Source organism: Patiria miniata, unplaced genomic scaffold (genome assembly GCF_015706575.1).
Source record: "Patiria miniata isolate m_02_andy unplaced genomic scaffold, ASM1570657v1 HiC_scaffold_20, whole genome shotgun sequence".
NCBI lineage: Eukaryota > Metazoa > Echinodermata > Asteroidea > Valvatida > Asterinidae > Patiria > Patiria miniata.
This window is the reverse complement of record NW_024037059.1, coordinates 22,055,523-22,077,442: the sequence shown is the minus strand read 5'-3', so window position 1 is coordinate 22,077,442 and position 21,920 is coordinate 22,055,523. Positions and strand designations below refer to the sequence as shown.

Here is a 21,920-nt window from a genome sequence, read left to right as displayed (position 1 = left end):
CTGTCCAGTGTGTATCAAAAAGGTAATCCAAAGATATATTTTAAAGATTGACAATTTGTACTTTAGCACGGTTGTATCCAGAGGCATAATAGGATCATTCGCATTTATCTCAAAAGTAACCTACCGAATTATTATCAAAAAAACTACTTAACACCCCGTGAAATTATTCTGTTTGGCTTGCTGTCATTTGTAGAAGAAATCAAGAAATATGGGTGATTTCCAACGATCAGTCAATTGACTTATATTTGGAAATAAAGAGTGCCATAGATATCGTGCTTCGTGATCATTGAAGGTTGTACTTAGCTTTTCGACTGTTTTCTCAAAAATTGAATATCCACTCAGCTGAAACTTCAACCGGTTAGGTTTTGAATATTCTTCCTTGGATTTTGAGTGGTGTTATTATTGAAAACGAACAAATTGCATGAAAAGCAAATGATCCTTTTATGCCTTCGCACTCGCAGTAGTTCTGATCAAGATATGTACCACCAGTGGCGTAGACAGGAATTTTTCAGGGGGAAGGGGGGGGGGGGGGGGGTGGGGGGGCTGGAACATTTCATGGGGGGGGGGGCGTCGTGTAGATCAATGATAATTTTTTTAGAAACTCAAAATCTCAGTGGAGGGGGGGGGGGAGCGACTGGGGGGGGACAAGGTTTCGTGCCCCCCCCCCCCCCCCCCCCCGTGGCTACGCCACTGTGTACCACCCCCACTTAGCGATGGATGGCCTTGGTGCCAACAGGTTTTTAGAGCTGGGACCTATACCAGTTTGCCCTGGCTTGATTTGGGGCCGCCTCGTAAGTCCGACGCCTCGTAAGTCCGACGCCTCGTAAGTCCGACGCCTCGTAAGTCCGACGGCCTCAAAGTTTACCGCTGATCAGAATGCACGCGCGGCTTACCTCAATGCGCATGGCCTTGTTTGATGATGGGACCAAACGCCGAGATTATAGACGGAATCAGGTCTAGGCCCTAATCTATTCATGGGGGAATTTGTAGAGATTCACGGTAGCAGCATGCGGTCGCTCCGCTGTTGAGAATGATTACAAAAGAGAGTAGTGGTAAGAATGAATTGTTATGAAACAATTCTAAAAATAGGAACATCTTTGAAAAGTGTGCCGTAAAAAGTTTTACAATCTGATACAACTTTCAGCAGAGGAATAGTGGCAGGGAATAGTTAAAAAGAGTCCAAAGTAACAGGTCACGGTACACATAAAATTTAAACGGTCGTAAAAGGCAATACCGTTTTGAAATTTCCACTGCAAAAGAAGTTAGGCCCTGTTCCACCTGCGGTACAAAATCCTGGCTGCACCAATTTGGATTATCGTTTTTGGAACCCCAATCTGAGGTGTTTATTACGTGTATTATACCTTCGCCTTTGTTTCGAATAACAACACAATGGAAAGCGAATTCACGAAAAAGACAGTGTCGTAATTACACCCCCCATGATTATGTAAATTTAACGACATTTTGGACCAATAGGACTGTCCAGTGTGTATCAAAAAGGTAATCCAAAGATATATATATTTTAAAGATTGACAATTTGTACTTTAGCATGGTTGCATCCAGAGGCATAATAGGATCATTCGCATTTATCCCAAAAGTAGCCCACCGAATTATTATAATAAAAATCTACTAAACACCCCGTGAAATGATTCTGTTTGGCTTGCTGTCATTTGTAGAAGAAATCAAGAAATATGGGTGATTTACAACATCAGTCAATTGACTGATATTTGGAATAAAGAGTGCCATAGATAGACGAAATCGTGTTTCGTGATCATTGAAGGTTGTACATGGCTTTTCGACTGTTTTCTCAAAAATTGAATATCCACTCAGCTGAAACTTCAACCGGTTAGGTTTTGAATATTCTTCTTTGGATTTTGAGTGGCCGCATTATTGGAAACGAACAAATTGCATGAAAAGTAAATGATCCTTTTATGCCTTTAAAAGGTGGTTTGTGTAGATTTCTATTTATATCCACCTTACCTGCACCCCGGCAGTCACGAATGACTGAGTAACATTGATTTCAAAGGGGAAGGTAAAAATCGTCTTTTGCCGCATTGAGCTGAATCCGAGTGGCGAATGAGCTCATGTCTAACTGCACAGTCACTGTGCACTTTTGGAAGGGGAGTCCACAATGAGCGTTGAATGGCCAGTTCATGCTGCCGCGAAATAATACCAACTTGGCAAAAAGTATGAGTTTGTTTTGATATCCATGTTTCTCAGTCATCCATGACTGCATCAGGGATCAGGAAATGAAGGTATATACCACTCTTCCATGTAACCGCGATTTGTTAGATTTTCCCTTTTTATACACATAATTATACACACAGATATACAGTGTGTATAAAAAAATGATACATTTTAAGAAAACAATATTACAAATATTAGCTCCCATGTGAAAGGGTATATGTCAATGTGGGGAACGGGGGACATGTCGTCCCCCCCCCACACACAAAAAAACACACCTATTTTCGTCCCCAAATAAAAAAAATGTAGCCTACATTTTGTATTTTGATTCCATAGCTCAGAAAAGCTCGTTCAATTACTCCAAACCTTGTTAACCTTCAAAATTATGTTAAAATGATGATCTTTTGCTAAAACAAAATGGTTAAAGTGGTCAGAAATTGCCTCAGATCGCGCACCACAGAGCGTCTAGAATCCATTTTTGTCTGGGGCCCTAATAGGCGGCCTCCACGCCGTTTAGTCTTCGCACTCGCAGTCCGACGCCTCATAAGTCCGACGCCTCATAAGTCCGTTTTATGACGAGGCGTTTAATTTGTCGGACTTACGAAGCGTCGGAGATATGAGGCGTCGGAGCTATGAGGCGTCGGACTTATGGGCCTTTATTTGGTTAGGGGATGCGATTTTGAGGCGTCGGACTTATGAGCGGACCCCCTTGATTTGTATGGTGCTCTTTGAATTTCGCGGCCGGTGCGTAGGACGGAGTATATAAGGCATACGGAACACTACTTGGGCCTACGAAATACCTAATCCGAGCATCCACACTGTACGTGTACATTGTGTACATTTTGTCTGTACATGTACATGTATGCCCGATTATGTCGTGTACTTTCAAAATTCCAAATTCCACGCTGCTTGAATTGTATCAATTCCCGAAGCCTCGATGAAATCACATAGTGCAAGCCTATTATGCCCCAATTAGATATTTATATCGCCGGTTTATAGAACACGATACTTGGCTACTGAAGTTGCTCTACATTTCTGAAGTGGGTTTTGTGCGTCACTAGTGAATGACAATACAACTGAAAAAAAAAAAACATCGTCTGGATTGAATTTAGACCCGGGTAGTTAATCAGTGCGAGAACGCCAGTTGGTGACTGTATGACCTGATTGATCTTTGCAGCGCATTGTTAGGCTTACAGTCACATTTAATATAAATTAATGCTCTTATTACAATCTTCCTTTGTTAGTATAGGCCTATATACTGCGAACTAATGGAGACCTAATCATTGTTTTTTTTTCAGAGACACAATGACATAAAGCCTATAGCAGAGAGCAGAATTCAGTTAGTGACTGAGCGTTAGATATCTGATTGCTGGGATTTGATTGACAGATAGGTTTGTTGATTTATCGATTAATGGGTTATCAATATCATCATGCACTGATCTATGCCAATGTGATGTTTGGCTGTTTTGAGTCAGTAGCGTAAATGGGTCCCATGCAGTAGAGCACTTACGGGGGGGGGGGGGGCACCCGATGTTCCCCAGTCCCTATATGCAGTCCTATATGGTTAATAGAGTTAGGGTTGGAGATCAGGGAACATAGAGACTGGGGAACATAGGGACGAGGGACGGGTGCTCACCTATGTTCCCCAGTCCCTATGTTCCCCGGTCCCCAACCCTAACCATATCCCTAACCATAACCGTAAGGACTGGGGAACTTAATAGGGACTGGGGAACATCATGTGTGCACCCCTTAGAGGCCTCACTTTTCTAAAGGCAGCACAACATGGGTTTGGTCATAGTTTCAAACAGTAGCCTACAAAGTTTTTTCTCGCCTTCTCCAAATTCTGATGGGGGTGGGGGATCGGAGGGGGCACAAAGCCCAAAGGGCACAGGTCTGGTTTTTAGTGAATGAGCGATCGATCACTTTTCCCCCTACATCTCGGGGTTGACGCAGGGTTGAAGACACGAGGCGTTTCACACTTGAAATGTGTCAACCCTAAACTCAACCGCGCTCCAGACCAGGGTTCAGATTTTCAACCCACATTGAAACTCGCCAGGGCTCGAAACAGTAGCAACAGAGCGAAATAAGCTCGCTTTGCACGAAACAAGTGTGAAACGATGTGGAGTTGAACGCGGGCTTGAAAAATCACAAATTAAAGTAACCGTTGGGCGCCACTGGGTTCGCCCTAGACTTGACTCAAGTCGGAATTGCCATAAGTCGGTATCTTAAAAAAAAATCGCACGAAACGATTGAGAAAACATGTATTTCTATTCCCCCTCGGATGGGATGTTAATCCATCGCGGGTTACTCCCCAGGTATAATTCTATAATATTTTGTTATAATGCTGGTATCCATTTATACTCCTGGGTGGAGAGAGGCAAGTGGGAGTGAAGTGGCTTGCCCAAGGCCAGGACACAACATATGACCAGCAGCCGGATTCGATCTACCAACCCTCTGATCATGAGTCACGAACCCTAACCACTACGCCACACTCCCCAGATATCTAAGTTTATTCTGAGTAAGCTGTCCGTGACAGCAAACAATCCATTTGTTAAACCTGATTGAGATGACAGAGATTTAAAACGCTCATGACATAAATTGTACTTGGCTCATATTTTGTGCAACTTTCTACTCCTATTAAATGTATGAAAACTATTTGACATCCCTTTTTGGTTAATTTCATTGAAAAGGGCACTTTTTAAATTTTTTTAATTTTCCATGCTTTTCTTGGAAAAACGAGGGCGCTGCTGCTGTGATGTCATTTCAGGAATACACTGTTCAGTTTAAGGGTTTTCTGTTAAAATTGTGATCCCAAAAGTTTCTCACTGAAAACATTTGGGGGAAAACTTTGCTCATTGGACTACTGTCATGTATTGAAACAACAACGAATCACCAAAGAAAAGAAAATTTATGACAGAAAAATATCCAAAATTGAAGCAACTGTTGATGCTGAAATAGCTGTAACATTGAGGTTTTTGCCTGAAACTGATGACATCACATTTTTGCTCATGAATATGCAGAATGCATTAGCATAAAAAAAACCCAAATAGGCACCAAAACGCCCTTCAGAATGTCATAATGAAAATCGAAAATACATGTAACATTAAATGAGACACAAAGGTCAATTTCCAAGCATTGCATTAACAAAAATTACATTACATGGTCCTTTAAGATTGGCAAATTATTACAAATTAGGAAACAAATATAGTTTCTCCCCATAATGTCTTTGGTTGGTATAAAACCACTAGCCTGTTGATGTAACACGAACGTATCCACAGCAGAACAAATTTTACTGTAAAATATCAGTCTTTTAATTGCCAAGGCAACGGCAAATTGGCCAGCCGGTGCCCTTTGGAAGCAATCAATATTGTCAACACTGCCACACGCGAGCCCTGATTATTCGAAAGCCTACACTCCCGCTCCAATATTGACTAGCGAATATTGTGTATATATCCCTCTATGGGTTTTCCTGTGTACTGTGCATACATATACTGGCTTGGAGCTAGCTGAATCGTATCAATCATAGCGCATTTGCAGCTCTTTCCAACAATGGAGCCAGTATAATTAATTAAGAGGTAGGGGAGGACCGGTGCTTGATGGAACAGCATTCTGGCTGTCGTTGCTGTGTAGGAGATTACTGTGCGCAAAGTCAAACACGAAAACTTGATCGAAAATTAATTTCCCGTACATAAAATCTTGAAAAAGCCAACCCTGTCAATAAAACAACCACATCAAATGAGACACTGCAAAGAATCTTAACAGTTTACCACATCTGAATCACTTTTAGAGCCAATGAACAAAACTCCAGACGAGACAACGTTGCATTCAACAGCAGTGAAGACATTTCAAACAGTCGTATTTTATTGGTACAGTATTTCGAGGTGAGCATGCAAAGTACAGCAGAGATATGGTGTATGATGTTAAACTGACAAATATTTAATTTACAAGTTTCTTTGTATCAAAGTTTTGCTCAATTTCAGATGATCAGCTGGTTATGAACGTTTAATATTACACTTTTTCAATTTTCTCTCTTCAAACAGATTGATCAATGAGTGTATATGAAAAATATGTGACTGGCACATATTAACGTTCGTTTGGGCGCAAAGCATAAATTCAAACTGGCCTGTACTATCCGAAACAAAATTGAATCTTTTCTATCAAGACTGCAGCAACCTTGTCCCCAGGTCTACTTAAAAATGCTTTCTCAATAGCACAGACTGTACTGTACTTTGTCCGAACTATATCAACACGTTCCAGGGTTCATAAGCACGTCTAAATCATGCATAAAACAATCATATTCATCTGAAACGGATACATTAACCATTAAACAGAAAAACGACAGGCAAAGAGGCAAACAAAACAGCATACAAGTGACTGAAACTGGACGGATAAAGCTGGGAAATATTCTGTGCAGATGCCAAGAAATAAACATGGAACAGTAGTCTGCATAATGGCACACAAAATATGCAACACAAAATATGCAACACAGTGAAGGAATGCTTTGGTACGAGAATTATGTAAAAAATAAATACAGTAAACATATCTATGTATAATTCAATAATGATATCAACTGGACTTGATATATTCACCACTTCTTCATAGTGTGCGATGAGACATCTGTTGAATAGGAAGTGATGTCTTTATCCTATCATTTTGAATGTTGAATGTAAATTACCACACAGTTAAACAATCAATTATGAACTGATTATTAGTTACTATTAAACATCCAGATGATACTGCGGTTTCTTCTAACAGCATTCAACACCAAAAGGACCAATTTCATTGTGATGTTTAGTGTTTACACTTTTTTTTTAGACTGGTGTTTAAAAGTCGCTCCAAATAGAACATGAAACTTCCAACATTAGGAACAATTCGGAGTGACTTAACCAGTTCACGTCGGATGACGTGTATACACGCAAAGGTTTTGCAGTATTCGGAACGGATGACGGATATACACGCAACGAGCAAGGCCGGAAATATCTATCGGCGACCCGCTCGCAGTGAGCGACGCTGGAAATATCAGGGTTTGCTACCCGCAGATAGCCCGCCTGAACCCGTCTGGCATCGAGGTTCGTGAAAAACAAATCCCACGCCTGGGTCTGGTCAATGTCAAAATAATCCCGGCGTGAACTGGTCAAGTCAAAGGATCAGCTGTTGTAGTCGTTTGGAACCACTAGCTCAAGGGCATCTTGATTTCAGACATTACTCTTTTCAATGGAAATTAATAATGTGTTCGTTATAATAATTCCATACTAACGGTTAGCATGTTTTACAATGAATTCTTACATGTTTAAGAATGAATTTCGGCATATGCACATGCTTACATCCCGCTACTTTGAGATTCTGTGGTTCTAGGGTTAGCGCAGAACTCTTATGCTAGCGCGGACTGGTGATCGTCAGTTAGCACTGCCATGAAATTTGGCAGGATAGTGACGGTACACTGTCCAAGTTTCCTTGCTTTGCTGCATAAGAATCAACAGTTAGCAGAAACCTGTGGGGTTTTTTCGGGCGAGTTTAATTATCAAGAAATTTTGAATACATACATGTACTTTCATCATCTTATATAGGTTTCGTGTTTGCAAGATTTATTAGTTTCTTTGTCAGCTCTGTAAGCCAACAAAAACAAACCTGGAATTTTGTCTTTTATTTTCATAACCAAACAATGGACATCTGATGTCTAATATAATTTCCAATTTGACTTTCAATTGATTCACTGCATATTTTCTTCCACTTAAATTGACCAGAAAGACCATCCACCCATCACTTAGTACTTATGGGTGCCACTGGACCAACTATCTTTTAAGTTATTTTTGCACTCGGAATTCAATTCGGCTTATTTATATCAATTAATTTACAAAAGGCCAATGGTTGACGTATTGACAGACACGCACCCTGCATTGCAAAACCAAGATTGCTTTCAGGCTATATACACAAACACACACACGCACTGGTAACACGTCAGATATTTACATATTGATTTCCTAACCTTAGAACTGTACAAGTATCATGCATACGTGGAAAACAAAAGTCGCATAAATAGCATCTAATTTACAATGGTTCTGAATAATCTCGTCGCAGGAAACAACTTCGGGTTTCCAGGACAATAAAGCTGCTTTTTTTAGGCAAACTGTGTTCAGCGTGAAAATGAACAGTTTTACACTGATGTAATTTGTAATTGATATTGACTTTTTAGCCAATTTTCAGCATTGTAATTTTTTTTGCCAGGATTTTCCCATACTTTTATGCTGTATCCAATCTGGATATCGGAATTAGATTTTTAAAGTTACACAAGATCTGACTTTAAATATTCTCATGGAAATTTGGTCATCAAAAAACAGTTATGGAATGCTCAAAACTATCTATGGGGATAAGCAATTCAGAATGTGTTAAGGCCGGTTCCCATTCATGTGAATGCAAATTTGACGTCATTAAACATTCCTTGCAGCTAGGGGTGTGCATTTCCGGCTAGGGGTGTGCATTTACGCAGGTAGTACGGGAACCGGGTACCCTATTGAATTAAAACACCCAGGTACCCATAAAAGAACCTAACCCCAAAATTCAAATCCCGGAAGTTGTCTGAATAGCTTTGCGGTGTAAACTGCAACTTTCGCGAGAGTCATCTGTCGTGCATTAACATGCACATAAACGTGAAATCTGTTTTGGTTTTTCCATGTTGCCTGGTTTTCATTTTGAAAATTCCCCACAAATGGCATTAAAAAAAATCTTTCTTTTACATTATCTGAGAAGTTACTGAGTAATTTGTAAAGTTGGTTACAGGTACCCGATCCCATAATCTGGAACCGGTTCCTGACATCAGCGGTCAGGTACTCGGGTACCCGGTTCCGATGCACACCCCTAGTTGCAGCTTTGACAGTGTTGAAATGTGTTGAAGTTCTCTGCAAATTCACAGCGCGAAAAGTTTGTGTGATGTCACAAATTTGCGTCCACCTTCGCTTTTGCACTGAGTATGAACCGGCCTTTACATTGCATGTGACTTTTGCTTCAGTCACAAGTATCAGTAATTCCAGAATAAAATTATGGACTTTTTTTTTTCCAAGTAAAAAAAGGGTTTTCTTGTAACGAAGGAAGGACTTAGTATGTTTATAAGTCCCATACTCAATAACTCTTTCCAAAATGGTGCACTTCAAAAATGGTACACAAATAAAATTTCATGTGGTATTCATGAATAGACCGGTCCATTCAGCCGAGCCCACTGCGCGTACCCTTCAATGCATGTTTCGGACGCCCACGTCATTATGCATGCAGGTTGGACATTGCATACATGTATATATCAGACATTAATCATGGCCGTGATTGGTCAATGCATTATAGGGTGGGGCTAAGTGGATCAATCTTTAGAGTACCGAAGTGTGACGTCATTTAGAACCAGAAAGTGTAGTGCAAACAAATGAAGTACGCACGCGTGTTGGTTCACGGGCTGAATCACACGCTAATGTCTTTTACACACATAATTGTGCGCATGATGTATTCACTTCGGTACTCTATTGGGAACTCAGATCCAGACAAATATTCAAAAGCACTTGACACAGCATTTTTGCTTCAGGATGTTTTGTGATTGTACTATTACATGTACATACATTAAGTACTTCAACTTGTATTCTAGGCTTTTTCTTCCATTTAACAAACACATTTTAGTTCTTGTACTAGAGTACTTTTAAAGTACTTCCCTAAGCACTTACAATCCAAATATCTTGGTACTTATATATTCTTTAAAAAGTAGTAGGCTACAATGCAGCGATTGTGTGCATTGACCATCTTCAAAGGGCAACAAGTCACAACTTGCCTTTCACCCAGTACTCCCTGTACTGCCAAAAACTGCCCTGCCGGTTACTCCGGGTACCGCCTAAAACCGCCCCACCACTCTGTGGTTTGTGGCTTCATCAGGGAAGAAATACAATGTGATACAATGTAGTACAACTTGTACAAGTGCTAACGGGTCAGTGTTAAAGAACTAAAAGTCTGCTGTGCAGAGCTCTGACTGGCATGTTTAGGATGGAGTGGGGTGGGGTGGGGCGGGGTGGGGAGGGGGAGTTAGGCAGGGACTGGAGAGTGTCTTCATCTCATGGTGCAGGGGGTCTCTTGATGTTCTTACTAGCTTTCTCTTCTTCCTGGAGCTGACCGCGGAAGTTGCTGACCTTGTCTCGGAGCTGGCTTATCATGTCAATCTTCTTGGTCAGGATCTCATCCAGCTTGGCCACGTAATCTATGCGGGACGACAGATGGTAGGGGACAAAATCAAGAAAATCATTATAAAATAGAAACCAAAACATGCTCTTAACTTTACTCTACCCCTGAACTCCCTCTTTGAGAAAACAGTGAAAGCAAGCCCACTGGAACGAGAGGTGCTGTGGGTGCTGCAGCACCCTCAACCTTTTTGGATGCTGGAATATACTAAAGAACCCTCTACTCCCCGGCAAAAATGTGTTCCAGCAGGCTTGAGTGAAAGTCTATGCATTTTTCCACATTTCGATGCAGACTAAAAATATGATCACATGAAGATGCACCATGTTAAATAAAACCCACTAGAATGGTTCCAGCCTCCTACATTTGAGAAGGCAGAGTGATAAGAGAGGAACTGGGAGCCAGTCTCAACAAACCACCACATGAATTTCCAAAGATGTATCACTCGGCATATCTTTTGGAATCACCAATTTCTGTTTTTTTCTTCAAAATGATGGCTCTTAATGGTAATGGACACCGTTTGCAACCAAAACAAATGTGTTTTTGCTGATTCAAGGAACAACAATACAATAAATCTGAAACAGTTTATTACAAAACTAACCTGTCAAAACTTCAACTCAGTAGATATACTTTTTGAGAAAAAAAACTGTGAAAATACATCTTCATTTTTCTCGACGCAAAGCACAGTTTCCGTTCAAAGTGTGATGGTTTGGTCCTAACTATCGCAAGGAAATGGCGGTAATTCTTCTTTTCTTGAAAATGACAGCATACTAGGCGTAATTATTTCACACGATCCTTGATCCTATTATTTATCTACAATCAAGTAGGATGTTTTATGAAATTTTGGCAGTTTCTTTTTTGAATGTTTGCTTTTGGTGTCCATGACCTTTAAGTATACTGTTCTTTGCTCTTTTAACATGAAAACCTTTTGTGGTTTAATTAAGTTTAGGCACAAGGTATTAACAGGACTTCAAGCACACACAAAAAATACCGCAAGTGAGACTTGGGCGATCCCCCTGGCATGCTGGCAGTTTCATTAAGTCAGTTAATACGGATACTTGTAATTGTCCCCAACCAAAATGGAAAATTTCTATTGTTTTAGCAATAGTGAGCTTGACCTTTGTCCTGGCTGGATAAGATTACCCAGAGCAACCCACAAACCAAATTTGAAGTTCATGAGTAAAATATTTCTAAAGTTTTCATACTGACAATGTTTCGATTGTTTTTAGCAATAGTAACCTTGAATTTCAATCATGGACTATCAGTCAATCGTGGACGTATTGTTTGTGCCCTAACCCTTTTGTCCCTAGTCCACGATTGCCGGTGTTTACATACTCACAAAGACATACTCACAGAAGGAATGCGCTATCTCAATATCCCCCTCCGGCTTATAGCCAGGATAAAAAGTACAGCTCTTTAAACAAGTGGTCTTCGGACCACATGTGTTGCCTTTTTCCGCGGTCAATCCCTATATGTTTTGTGTTAATAAAAAAAGGTAAAATTTTGTGCATTTTTCAAAACGACCACCTCAAATGACCCCTAGATGACCTTTGACCTCCAAGTTTGGAAGAATTGTAATGAACCCCCACCCAAGGATCACTCCATGCAAGTTACATCAAAATCCATGAAATTCTGTAGACAAAGAAACATCTGAAGCATATTTGAACAATGACCTCTAACGACCACTACATGACCTTTGACCTCAGTAATCTGATGAAGAATTGTGTCTTCACACCCAAGGGTCACTGCATCCAAGTTTCATAAAAATCCATGAAAGCATGTAGAAGTGATACAGTTTTCAAAACTTTAACAAACAGGTCTACGGGTTTACAGAATTTAGGACTGGTAAGTGTCTCCCAAACTTTGTTTAGGTGACAAAAACATTGGGAGATCACACACAATGTCTAATGGTAGAAGGTACAATGGCATTCAATCCATCATATGCTGCAATACAAGGCAATGGGTTTCATTTGATTCAGGGTAATAGGACAACAAACATCGACCCCAAGCCACGCAATTCCAATTTGATCCAATGGAACATACTTCCTGTGGGATCCTGACAATCTAAGGGCCAAGTCACACAAGGCCATTTTCAGAGGCAACATGGTGGTAATCAAATGCCCAACAAGCTAACACAACCCCGGAAAGAATGAAGTGCATTTTTTTTCCCAACAGTTTATGGAAAATCCTCAGAACATCCCAGGGAAGTAACAACCAGCTGTCTTATTTTGAGAGATGGCTTGCAACAAGTTGCCTGTAACTTGCCTCATGTGATACAGCCATGGGATCGGGTACCCGTAACCAACTTTACAAATTACTTGGTAACTTCTCAGACAATGAAAAAAGAAAGGTTTTGAACATCACTTGTGGGGAATTTTCAAAATGAAAACCAGGTTACATGGAAAAACAAAACATGTTTCTCATTTATGACACTCACAAAAGTTGCAGTTTACAATATTAAGATATAAAGCTCACTGTACACACTTGTATCTTGCTGCATTGATGCACCGATATGGTAGTGTTATCGTGCGGACCTTTATGAACAATCTGAACAGCAACTTCCCAGATTTGAATTTTGGGGCTGGATTTCTTTAACAGGTACCCGTGTTTCTTTCAAACGGGTACTCAGGTACCCGTACTACCCGTCAATGCACATCCCTACTTAATTGTGTGCTTGAAGGCTATGGGATAGTCCAGTAGCTGAACAACAGAATCCAGACACCAATCAATGCATAGGCCTGGTTATTCTTACCTTCTATGTCATAATCCACTTCATCAGTCATCTCAATCAACCGGACTTCTTCAGCTGCTAGTTGCTGGGTTTCCTAACGCCAATGACACAGAAAATTGAAATGAGGAGACATCAATGGACAGAAACACGCACAAAAACATTAAAGCTATAGTCCATCATTTGCAGCTATCCGAAAAGTAACTGGCGTAATTATTGTTGAAAAACATACTTGGTTGAAAGATAGTAAGGGGACTAAACTCCCTGTGAAATTATTCTTTCTGGCAAGCTGTCATTTTGATGAAATCAACGAAAGAAGGCCTTTTTAACAGTGCTTCTTAAGGCGCACCGTAGGAAATTTGTTCGTTTTGTTATTCGGCGAAGCGCGCACAAGCATTTGCACGACGCACACGCACGCTCGGTTGCTATAATTCGTCGGATCAGTGTGCGACATCGCGTAGCTGCAATCGGCTCAGTGAGAACGTGTCTCGGACGCTGAATTCAGGCCCAATTCAAAACATGATTCAGCAACTTTTGATTTGAAATTGAGATACTAGAATGCTGTTTTTCTCGGAATATACAGCTGAAGCTGAGATGAAACTTCATCAGGTTAGTTGTTCAGTACCCTTCTTTAGATTTTGAGCACTTTTGTTGCTTCAAACAAACAAAATGCAAGAATTACAAATGATGGACTATATCTTTAATAGGGATGATGTGTTTCTGACAATAACCAGTATTATTCATGACGAAAAACAGATGTTCCTTAATTGTCACTTTTTTTCGGGAGGGGGGGGGGGGGGGGGGGGGAGAAGGAGAGGGGGGAGGGATAAGAAGATGTCAGAAAGGGTGTGGCCACAACCATCTCTTACCTCTAGGCATATACGATGATCATCAACAATTAGTTCCTCCATCTCCTGGAGTTGGTTCATCACTTCATGAAAGGTAAACATCTCCGCTGAGACTTCCTCCTCCTGAGAAATCAAGAAATCTAGAAGTTCAAGATCTACAACGTGCTGATTTCAAGCTTTGCTACATATTTTGTTTATATTTAAAAACAAACAAAAAAGATTGAAGGTGAATGCTGTCCATCATAAGGGGTAAAATTTGGCGCAAAAATTGCTCAGACAAAACCAGACAAAACTCGGACCAAGTACAATCAATTTTGAGCAATCACATGCAGTTTACAATTCGCTTACAGTACAGTGAATGTCCGGTGTCTGACCATAATTTCACTGTCCAGTACAAAATGCAGTTACACTACACAAATTTGGAATGTCATTTTTTGACTGGACACACATTTGCTAGTGGACTGCACTAGTGGAGTGCTGTGGCCTCGTGGTCTGGAGCATTGAATTTGTGGTCTGCAGGTAATTCCGCGGGTTGTGGGTTCGAGTCCAGCCTGCGGCTACGGTGCGTGTGCACACGCACCGTACTTTGTCACGCATTTTGTCACGCATTGCTTGTCTCCACCCAGGAGTAAATGGGTACCTGTTAGGGCAGAGATGGTTATTGTGAATGATTGTAGCTGCCTTGCGCCCAAATGGCAGCATCGAGCTGTATACTCCCCAGGGAGCTGAGATGGTATTTGGAATGTTTCATTGGCCCGATGAGCAGGGGTAATAATAAACACCTTGTATCCTTTGGCAATTTGGCGCTCTATAAGTCCAGTTATTATTATTATTATTAGTGGACTGCATGTACGACTCATGACTGAGTCCAACTGGAGTCAAGTTTTTGGGGACTAAGACCTGGACTCGAGTCACTAATGACAATGACTTGGACTTGGACTTAAATTTGACACTTCAAACTAGGGTTTGATGTTGACTCAGACTCAATGGCAAATTGACAAAAAGGCTCTTTTTCAAATTGAATAAATTTTATTGAATAAATGTTTATCTTGTGACTTTGACTCGTCTCAACTGACTCGCGACTCGGACTCAGGACTGGGACTTGACACTGACACTGAGGAGTTAAACTCAGACTCGAGGTTAGAGGGCTCAAATACAAGTCTGACAATACAGTCCACCAAACAGATGACATGCCATACTTACATTGTGTGTGCAGAGCATAGCCAAGTCACTATTACTAGGTGATAGGCACTCAGGGAGCTTCTCAGGACTAGATGGTAAGGCATTGATGTCTCCTGGGTAGTCACCAGCCCCTGGGCTGCCCCCTGGACCTAGCTCTTTAACCCTGTCTGCATAACGTAGCGTGTTGAGTGTGTGTTCACATGAACTCATGCCTGGTGATATCATTGCAATCTGTAGCAAGAAAATAAACAGTATCCAGCATAAACTTCCAAAACACTTTCAGTGTGTTAAATAATTGACTCTTGAAATGAAATCTGAGAATTTCACACAATTCTTCAAGAAAATAGCCCACCTGAAGCTAATTTTTAAAGCCAGCCTTAAAGTCAATTGATAGACATAACACATTATTTTGGATGCTGACCTATATTTTCCAAAAAAACATTCACAACAGTAGTTCAAACTATGGACTTCATTTTCCATCGTGCGATAATACATTAACCCTACACACCCAAACCCTTTCAAAATCCAACTGCATGTTTTGTTGGAATCTGTTGGAGTGAGTACTGCACTAGTAAACTAATTATGGTTGACATTGGGTTAGGCATACCACCATAATCAGAGTCCAACAGTTTGGGTGTAGGGTTTACCATATGGTGTTGGAATTTGCAGGAGTGAGGAAGGGTCCTAGTAAATCACTCAAGGGGGTTAGGGTTAATACAACAGAAACACATAGGACAGTAAGGTAGCACTTAAAATGACTAACAAGAACTAAAGTTTGCGTAAGCTTTTCTAACTTAATTCATCAGATACAACGCAGTATTACATATCAGCATCCACACTCCGACCGGTCTTTTTAAAGTGTTTAATACCGAACAAGCACATATTTATTCCCATTCATAAATACCTTTTCGGTCAAAAAAATCAAAAGGCACGGATTTCATAGGAGTCCAAATTTCATGTGACACTGAAAAATGTGTTTAAGACCAGCCTGCTGGTCTTTATCGACCGTTTAAGACCGGCCACGTGACAGTTCTTATCCATTAGGAATAGGTAAACTGTCTTAGGTTTTTATGAATATCAAGTAATCTACAAGGCACCGCTGTACTTACCATACAGGTTTTGGCCTTATCACCAATGAAGGAATCCCTGAGTACTTGAGTGAGTTTACTCGCTCTGAACGGGACATGAGCGCCCCTCTGACTTAGGGATCGGATGCACTCCTTGAGGGCAAGCAGACTCTTATTAATCTCTGCTCCTTCCATGCGTGTCTGGCGGTTAGCACTCTGTGTGTCCTTGCCTCGCTCGTTACCTGAGGACAAAGAAATATACACCAGAGTTTGATTCGAGTCTGTGTCGTCTGGTGTACTGTAGCAGTGCTCTACTGTCGGAGTGATCTCCTAGTATGTTGGTTCCTCATTACAAGACAATGGAAATCACGGTAAGGCCAAAACAATAATAGTTCTGCTTCCGGTTTCCCTACCCACCCTATTCTGACAGCCCCTACCCTAATTTTTTTTATGAGAAAAATGAGACAAAAAACGCCCAAAAACATCAATTACTACCTTTTCCCCGTGACTACACGCAGAGTGATCGTACACACAAAAAATTCCCTACCTACCTACCCTCTTTTCGAATGCCATGTAATCGGAAGCAGAAGTATTATTTTTTTTGGCCTAATTAAGATTATAAGACAATCGTGTGCCAGATTGCTGTTTTTGCGTGTGGTATCTGAAAATAAAAATGCAACTTTATGATTATAATGACACCATAGTCGTGTGTGCACGTGCATACTTTTTTCTTTTCGAATGATCAAACTGGCAAAAAGCTATTCGATATTCGGTTGATGATTGAATATTCCAATAGTCAGAATATTCAGGACAGCCCTACTGGTAACAGTGATTCATTGTGATTGCGCTAGGTGATCGTGTATCTAATATACAACGTCGTCTTGACCTATTGGGCATCTGCTGGCTACTTTACTTTTTTACTGCCCAGATGCGTCGCTGACGTGTTGGAACATCGAACAATGACAGAAGTTTATTCGGGTCATGGGTATGTTGGTAGACGGAAAAGGGGTCCATCTTGAACGACATCCTACAAACCTCACTTTGTATGTGTATTAACGTTGCAAAGCCAGTGGGAATTGAAACAATCCCCACTGGCTTTGCAACGTTAATACACATACAAAGTCAATGGGAATTCTATCAATAAGGTATGAAGCACATCGTTCTAGATGGCCAACTTTTCTGTCTACCGAGTATGTTCTAGATGGCCAACGTTTCTGTCTACCGAGTATGTTCTAGATGGCCAACGTTTCTGTCTACCGAGTATGTTCTAGATGGCCAACGTTTCTGTCTACCGAGTATGTTCTAGATGGCCAACGTTTCTGTCTACCGAGTATGTTCTAGATGGCCAACTTTTCTGTCTACCGAGTATGTTCTAGATGGCCAACGTTTCTGTCTACCGAGTATGTTCTAGATGGCCAACGTTTCTGTCTACCGAGTATGTTCTAGATGGCCAACGTTTCTGTCTACCGAGTATGTTCTAGATGGCCAACGTTTCTGTCTACCGAGTATGTTCTAGATGGCCAACGTTTCTGTCTACCGAGTATGTTCTAGATGGCCAACGTTTCTGTCTACCGAGTATGTTCTAGATGGCCAACTTTTCTGTCTACCGAGTATGTTCTAGATGGCCAACGTTTCTGTCTACCGAGTATGTTCTAGATGGCCAACGTTTCTGTCTACCGAGTATGTTCTAGATGGCCAACTTTTCTGTCTACCGAGTATGTTCTAGATGGCCAACGTTTCTGTCTACCAAGTATGTTCTAGATGGCAAATGTTTCTGTCTACCGAGTATGTTCTAGATGGCAAATGTTTCTGTCTACCGAGTATGTTCTAGATGGCCAACTTTTCTGTCTTCGAGTATGTTCTAGATGGCCAACGTTTCTGTCTACCGAGTATGTTCTAGATGGCAAATGTTTCTGTCTACCGAGTATGTTCTAGATGGCCAACGTTTCTGTCTACCGAGTATGTTCTAGATGGCAAATGTTTCTGTCTACGAGTATGTTCTAGATGGCCAACTTTTCTGTCTACGAGTATGTTCTAGATGGCCAACTTTTCTGTCTACCGAGTATGTTCTAGATGGCCAACGTTTCTGTCTACCGAGTATGTTCTAGATGGCAAATGTTTCTGTCTACCGAGTATGTTGATGTTGTCATGACAGAAAATGACACAGCTCACGTCTACCGAGTATGTTGGTGTTATAATGACAGAAAATGACACAGAACTGACTATGAAAATAATGGGAGCACTAATGCTACCAGATTTGTATTACCAGCAAGATCTATGAGGGAGAATTTGCCGTAAAGTCTGCGAGCTTTCTTCGTCCGTAGGATGATCTGGAATACAGCATGGGATCTTGAAGAATGGTTGTTAGCTGAGGTCTGCCCCGATGTCCTGTGGATAAAACATAAAATAATTCGCATTTATTGAATGTTTTTTTTGTGAAGAATTATTCTGACTCTAAAAACAAAATTCTGATTTGACACTCATTACTCGGTTCTTGGTTTCAGGACTCAAATCACAATATCCTCAAACAGGGATGTCACTGGTAATTTCACCCAATAGTCGAAAATCCAACTCTTGTTTTCTGGGAGCATATTGCATTGTGTGTTTCTGAAATCTCTGTATAGTATACATATTTTTTAAACACTTGAACACGGGAAATACATACACAGACAAGAGAGATCAAGTTCTGTGAATATAAGCTTGCAAAGATCGTCTTTCTCCATCGATGTTTTCTTGGCATTTTTACGATGTCTATTCCATCCGGCCTGCATGCAAAACACTGGACTGCAGTCAGTGTGCATGCACCGCGCGACTATTGCATTGACTGGTTACCGCATCTCCATCATGCCTTCTTTGGCCCTTAGTGCGCGGCGCAGCGGGAACCAGTCACTGCTGCACTAGCACATACGGGCCCACGTATTTTCATGCAGCTCTGTGTGTACTGTACATGTACGTACGTATGTCTGCAACTGGCATGACTGCCGCGCGCGTTGGCCAGGCAGCTTCGTTGCGTTTTGGCACGGCACAGGGAGTTTTTTGGTCGGTAATTTTAATCAATCAAGTAATGAACACAGAGCACGCTAATCAGACCTCAACTGCTAGTATACTTGGGCGTCATTTTGCTTAAATAGTGCAAGAAAAAAACACTAGACAGCCGGACTAGTGCAGTCACACACAGCACTAGACCGACCCTAAAATCACTAGACATGGTCCACGGTCCAGTGGATATTTCGAGCCCTGCTCCGGTGTACAAAACACCATGGACCCTGTCACAGCAGGCAACAATTGTATATTATTCTCTGTAAAGTTACCGTACATGATTCTCAAATTCCAAATTGGATGAATTCAGGCTACAGTCTGCCATTTCAGATGTTTTCTGGTGCTTACCTGACATTGTTTCCCTGTGTTATGAGGCGTAAGACATCATCCACGGAGGAGACTGCTTTCTCTTCCAGACCCACCACATTCACAACCTGGTTCCGATCCTCAAGAACTTTCAGTTTGGCCTTCTTGTTCAGCAAGTCAAACACCTACACCAAAACAACAAACAACAATAAAGTAGATCTCCAAACTTTCAATTCCATAAACAAAATGGTAAAATCAAAAATGTGGGGAAGGTAATGTGTAGACCACTGCTTTTTTTCTTCTTAATCTTAAAAGTGGGAAGGTGCAGTCATATTTATTCAGATAAAACGTAACACACAAAAAAACCGAGAACAACAACCCTAATAATTATGTCACATTTTAGTAGTTGGAAAAAAAACTTAAAGATTTGATTTTGGGGGTTATGTGTGTTTTGCATTTTTGGTTTTGGTTTAATTTATTTGGTTTTGTTTTTATTTATTTGATTTTATTTACTGTGTGGTGTGTTTTTTTGGAAGGGGAGGGGTAGGTAGTTCACAAAATGATTCTTGTGCAGATTAAGTCCAGGATATAAGTTATCCAAGGGTACAATATGCCAAAGGTTTTGGTATATAAAAATACAAATGCAAAGTGCTCACAAGAATATCCAAAACATATTTATGATACAAGGAGGACCTGGCCAGAATCATAGACCTGCTTACCAGTTTAACAATTCCGTGCTGACAGCGCAATCACAGAAATTCTGCGCTAACCCTTTAAGCAGTGAAACCTCAGTTACGGGATAGGAGAATGCAAACAAGGCAGATTTAGGGCTGTGCCCGATATACCCAAAATTTAAATTATTCAAGAACGAAAAGCAACCAGAAATAACCATTAGCATAGATTAACTTTGAGCATAGGTGTTTAGCAAAATCCTTTTGAGTGTAACAGAAATGATTCAGCTAAAATCCAAATGTCAGGGCTTATTAAATTCATATAATTTCTAGTTGGTAATGATCCAAACATTTGGGCACATTTTCTCAATCCTGGCCAGATTACTTCGACAAGAGTTGAAAGGATTATATGAAAATAGCAAACCAGTGATGTGGTTGAGTCCATTCCAAGTTTGATGACAAGTAAGTTACACGTCACAAGTCAATTCACAAGTCTGGTCACAAATAACCGAGGATGAACAAGAACAAAAGAATCCCACTGTCACTGTTCATATGTACAGCTTGTGACTTGACTTGTGAAGGACTTGTGATGGCCTTGTGATGGACTTGTGATGGACTTGTGAAGACTTGTGATGGACTTGTGATGGACTTGTGATGGACTTGTGATGGACTTGTAAAGACTTGTGATGGAGTTGTGATGGACTTGTGATGCACTTGTGATGCACTTGTGATGGACTTTTGATGGACTTGTGATGAATTGTGATGGACTTGTGATGGACTTGATATGGACTCGTTACGGAGCAGATTACAACACTAGAGTGAACCGAGTTGTCTGGTTTTTATTGATTTTTTAAATTCTAACCTTGCCACTGTAGATCTCAAAGAAGCTACAGCCGATCACCAAATCTTTCTTTCTGTTTTCCGCTTTGTTGTACAGCTTGAAGACATCCGCCGCTGCTAATGCATAGATTCCCTTAGTCACGTCCTGGTTCTTGCCGTTGAAATTACCTCCCATGGTCTGACAGGGGGAGGAGAACATGCATTTGCTGAGTTAGTAAAACAGTCATTTATTTATCATCATGTTTATTTGAAATATATTACAATTGTCAAGTGGGTTTTGTTTAAACCCAAGAAATTATACAGTCAACTCTCATTAGTACAAACACTGTTAATACAAATTCTGGTTATAGCAAACATGAAGCCTTGGTCCCAACTGTGCATTTATGTGCACACTGAATGGGACTGATGTTCCTCTTAATACAAAATTCTGATATAACAAACAATTTGGCTAGGTCCGAACGGAGTTTGTTTTAACGAGAGTCTACTGCACTCTTAAAAAAAAGAAAGAAAAGATTTGATAGTTTTTGTAGTGTTCGAATTTCAGTTGTAGTGACTAGTAGCTGAAATCTTTTTTACTAGAAACACAGAAATCCAAAGGCTGAAATCACTGTGATTTAAACTTAACTAATATCTAATGAATACAGTTATTCTCAACTATTGGATATGATTCTTACATGTGTTTTCCCGCTACCAGTTTGCCCATATGCAAAGCATGTGGCCATACCCTTGTTGAATATCGTTTCTACCAACTTCTTGGCCGTGAATCTGCAGCAAAGTCAATTAAATATGAATACAGTAAGTTATAGTACATGTATGAACACAAGTGAACATCTACTGGTGAAACTTAAAAAAAAAA

General features: G+C 40.6%; 1 protein-coding gene across 1 annotated transcript in view; it reads right to left on the bottom strand.

Annotated features, from left to right (window-relative positions):
• Nucleotides 1-9,620: 9,620 nt before the first annotated feature.
• LOC119728315 (kinesin-like protein KIF2A) overlaps nt 9,621-21,920 on the bottom strand; it is a 28,569-nt gene continuing 16,269 nt past the window's right edge. The window contains exons 9-17 of the mRNA XM_038200509.1: nt 21,739-21,829; nt 21,087-21,242; nt 19,596-19,738; nt 18,475-18,596; nt 16,251-16,450; nt 15,163-15,372; nt 13,981-14,082; nt 13,136-13,208; nt 9,621-10,405 (exon numbers count right to left, since the gene is read on the bottom strand). Of these exons, the coding sequence (XP_038056437.1) occupies nt 10,263-10,405; nt 13,136-13,208; nt 13,981-14,082; nt 15,163-15,372; nt 16,251-16,450; nt 18,475-18,596; nt 19,596-19,738; nt 21,087-21,242; nt 21,739-21,829 (1,240 nt within the window). The 3' untranslated portion in view covers nt 9,621-10,262. The remainder of the gene's footprint in view (nt 10,406-13,135; nt 13,209-13,980; nt 14,083-15,162; nt 15,373-16,250; nt 16,451-18,474; nt 18,597-19,595; nt 19,739-21,086; nt 21,243-21,738; nt 21,830-21,920) is intronic.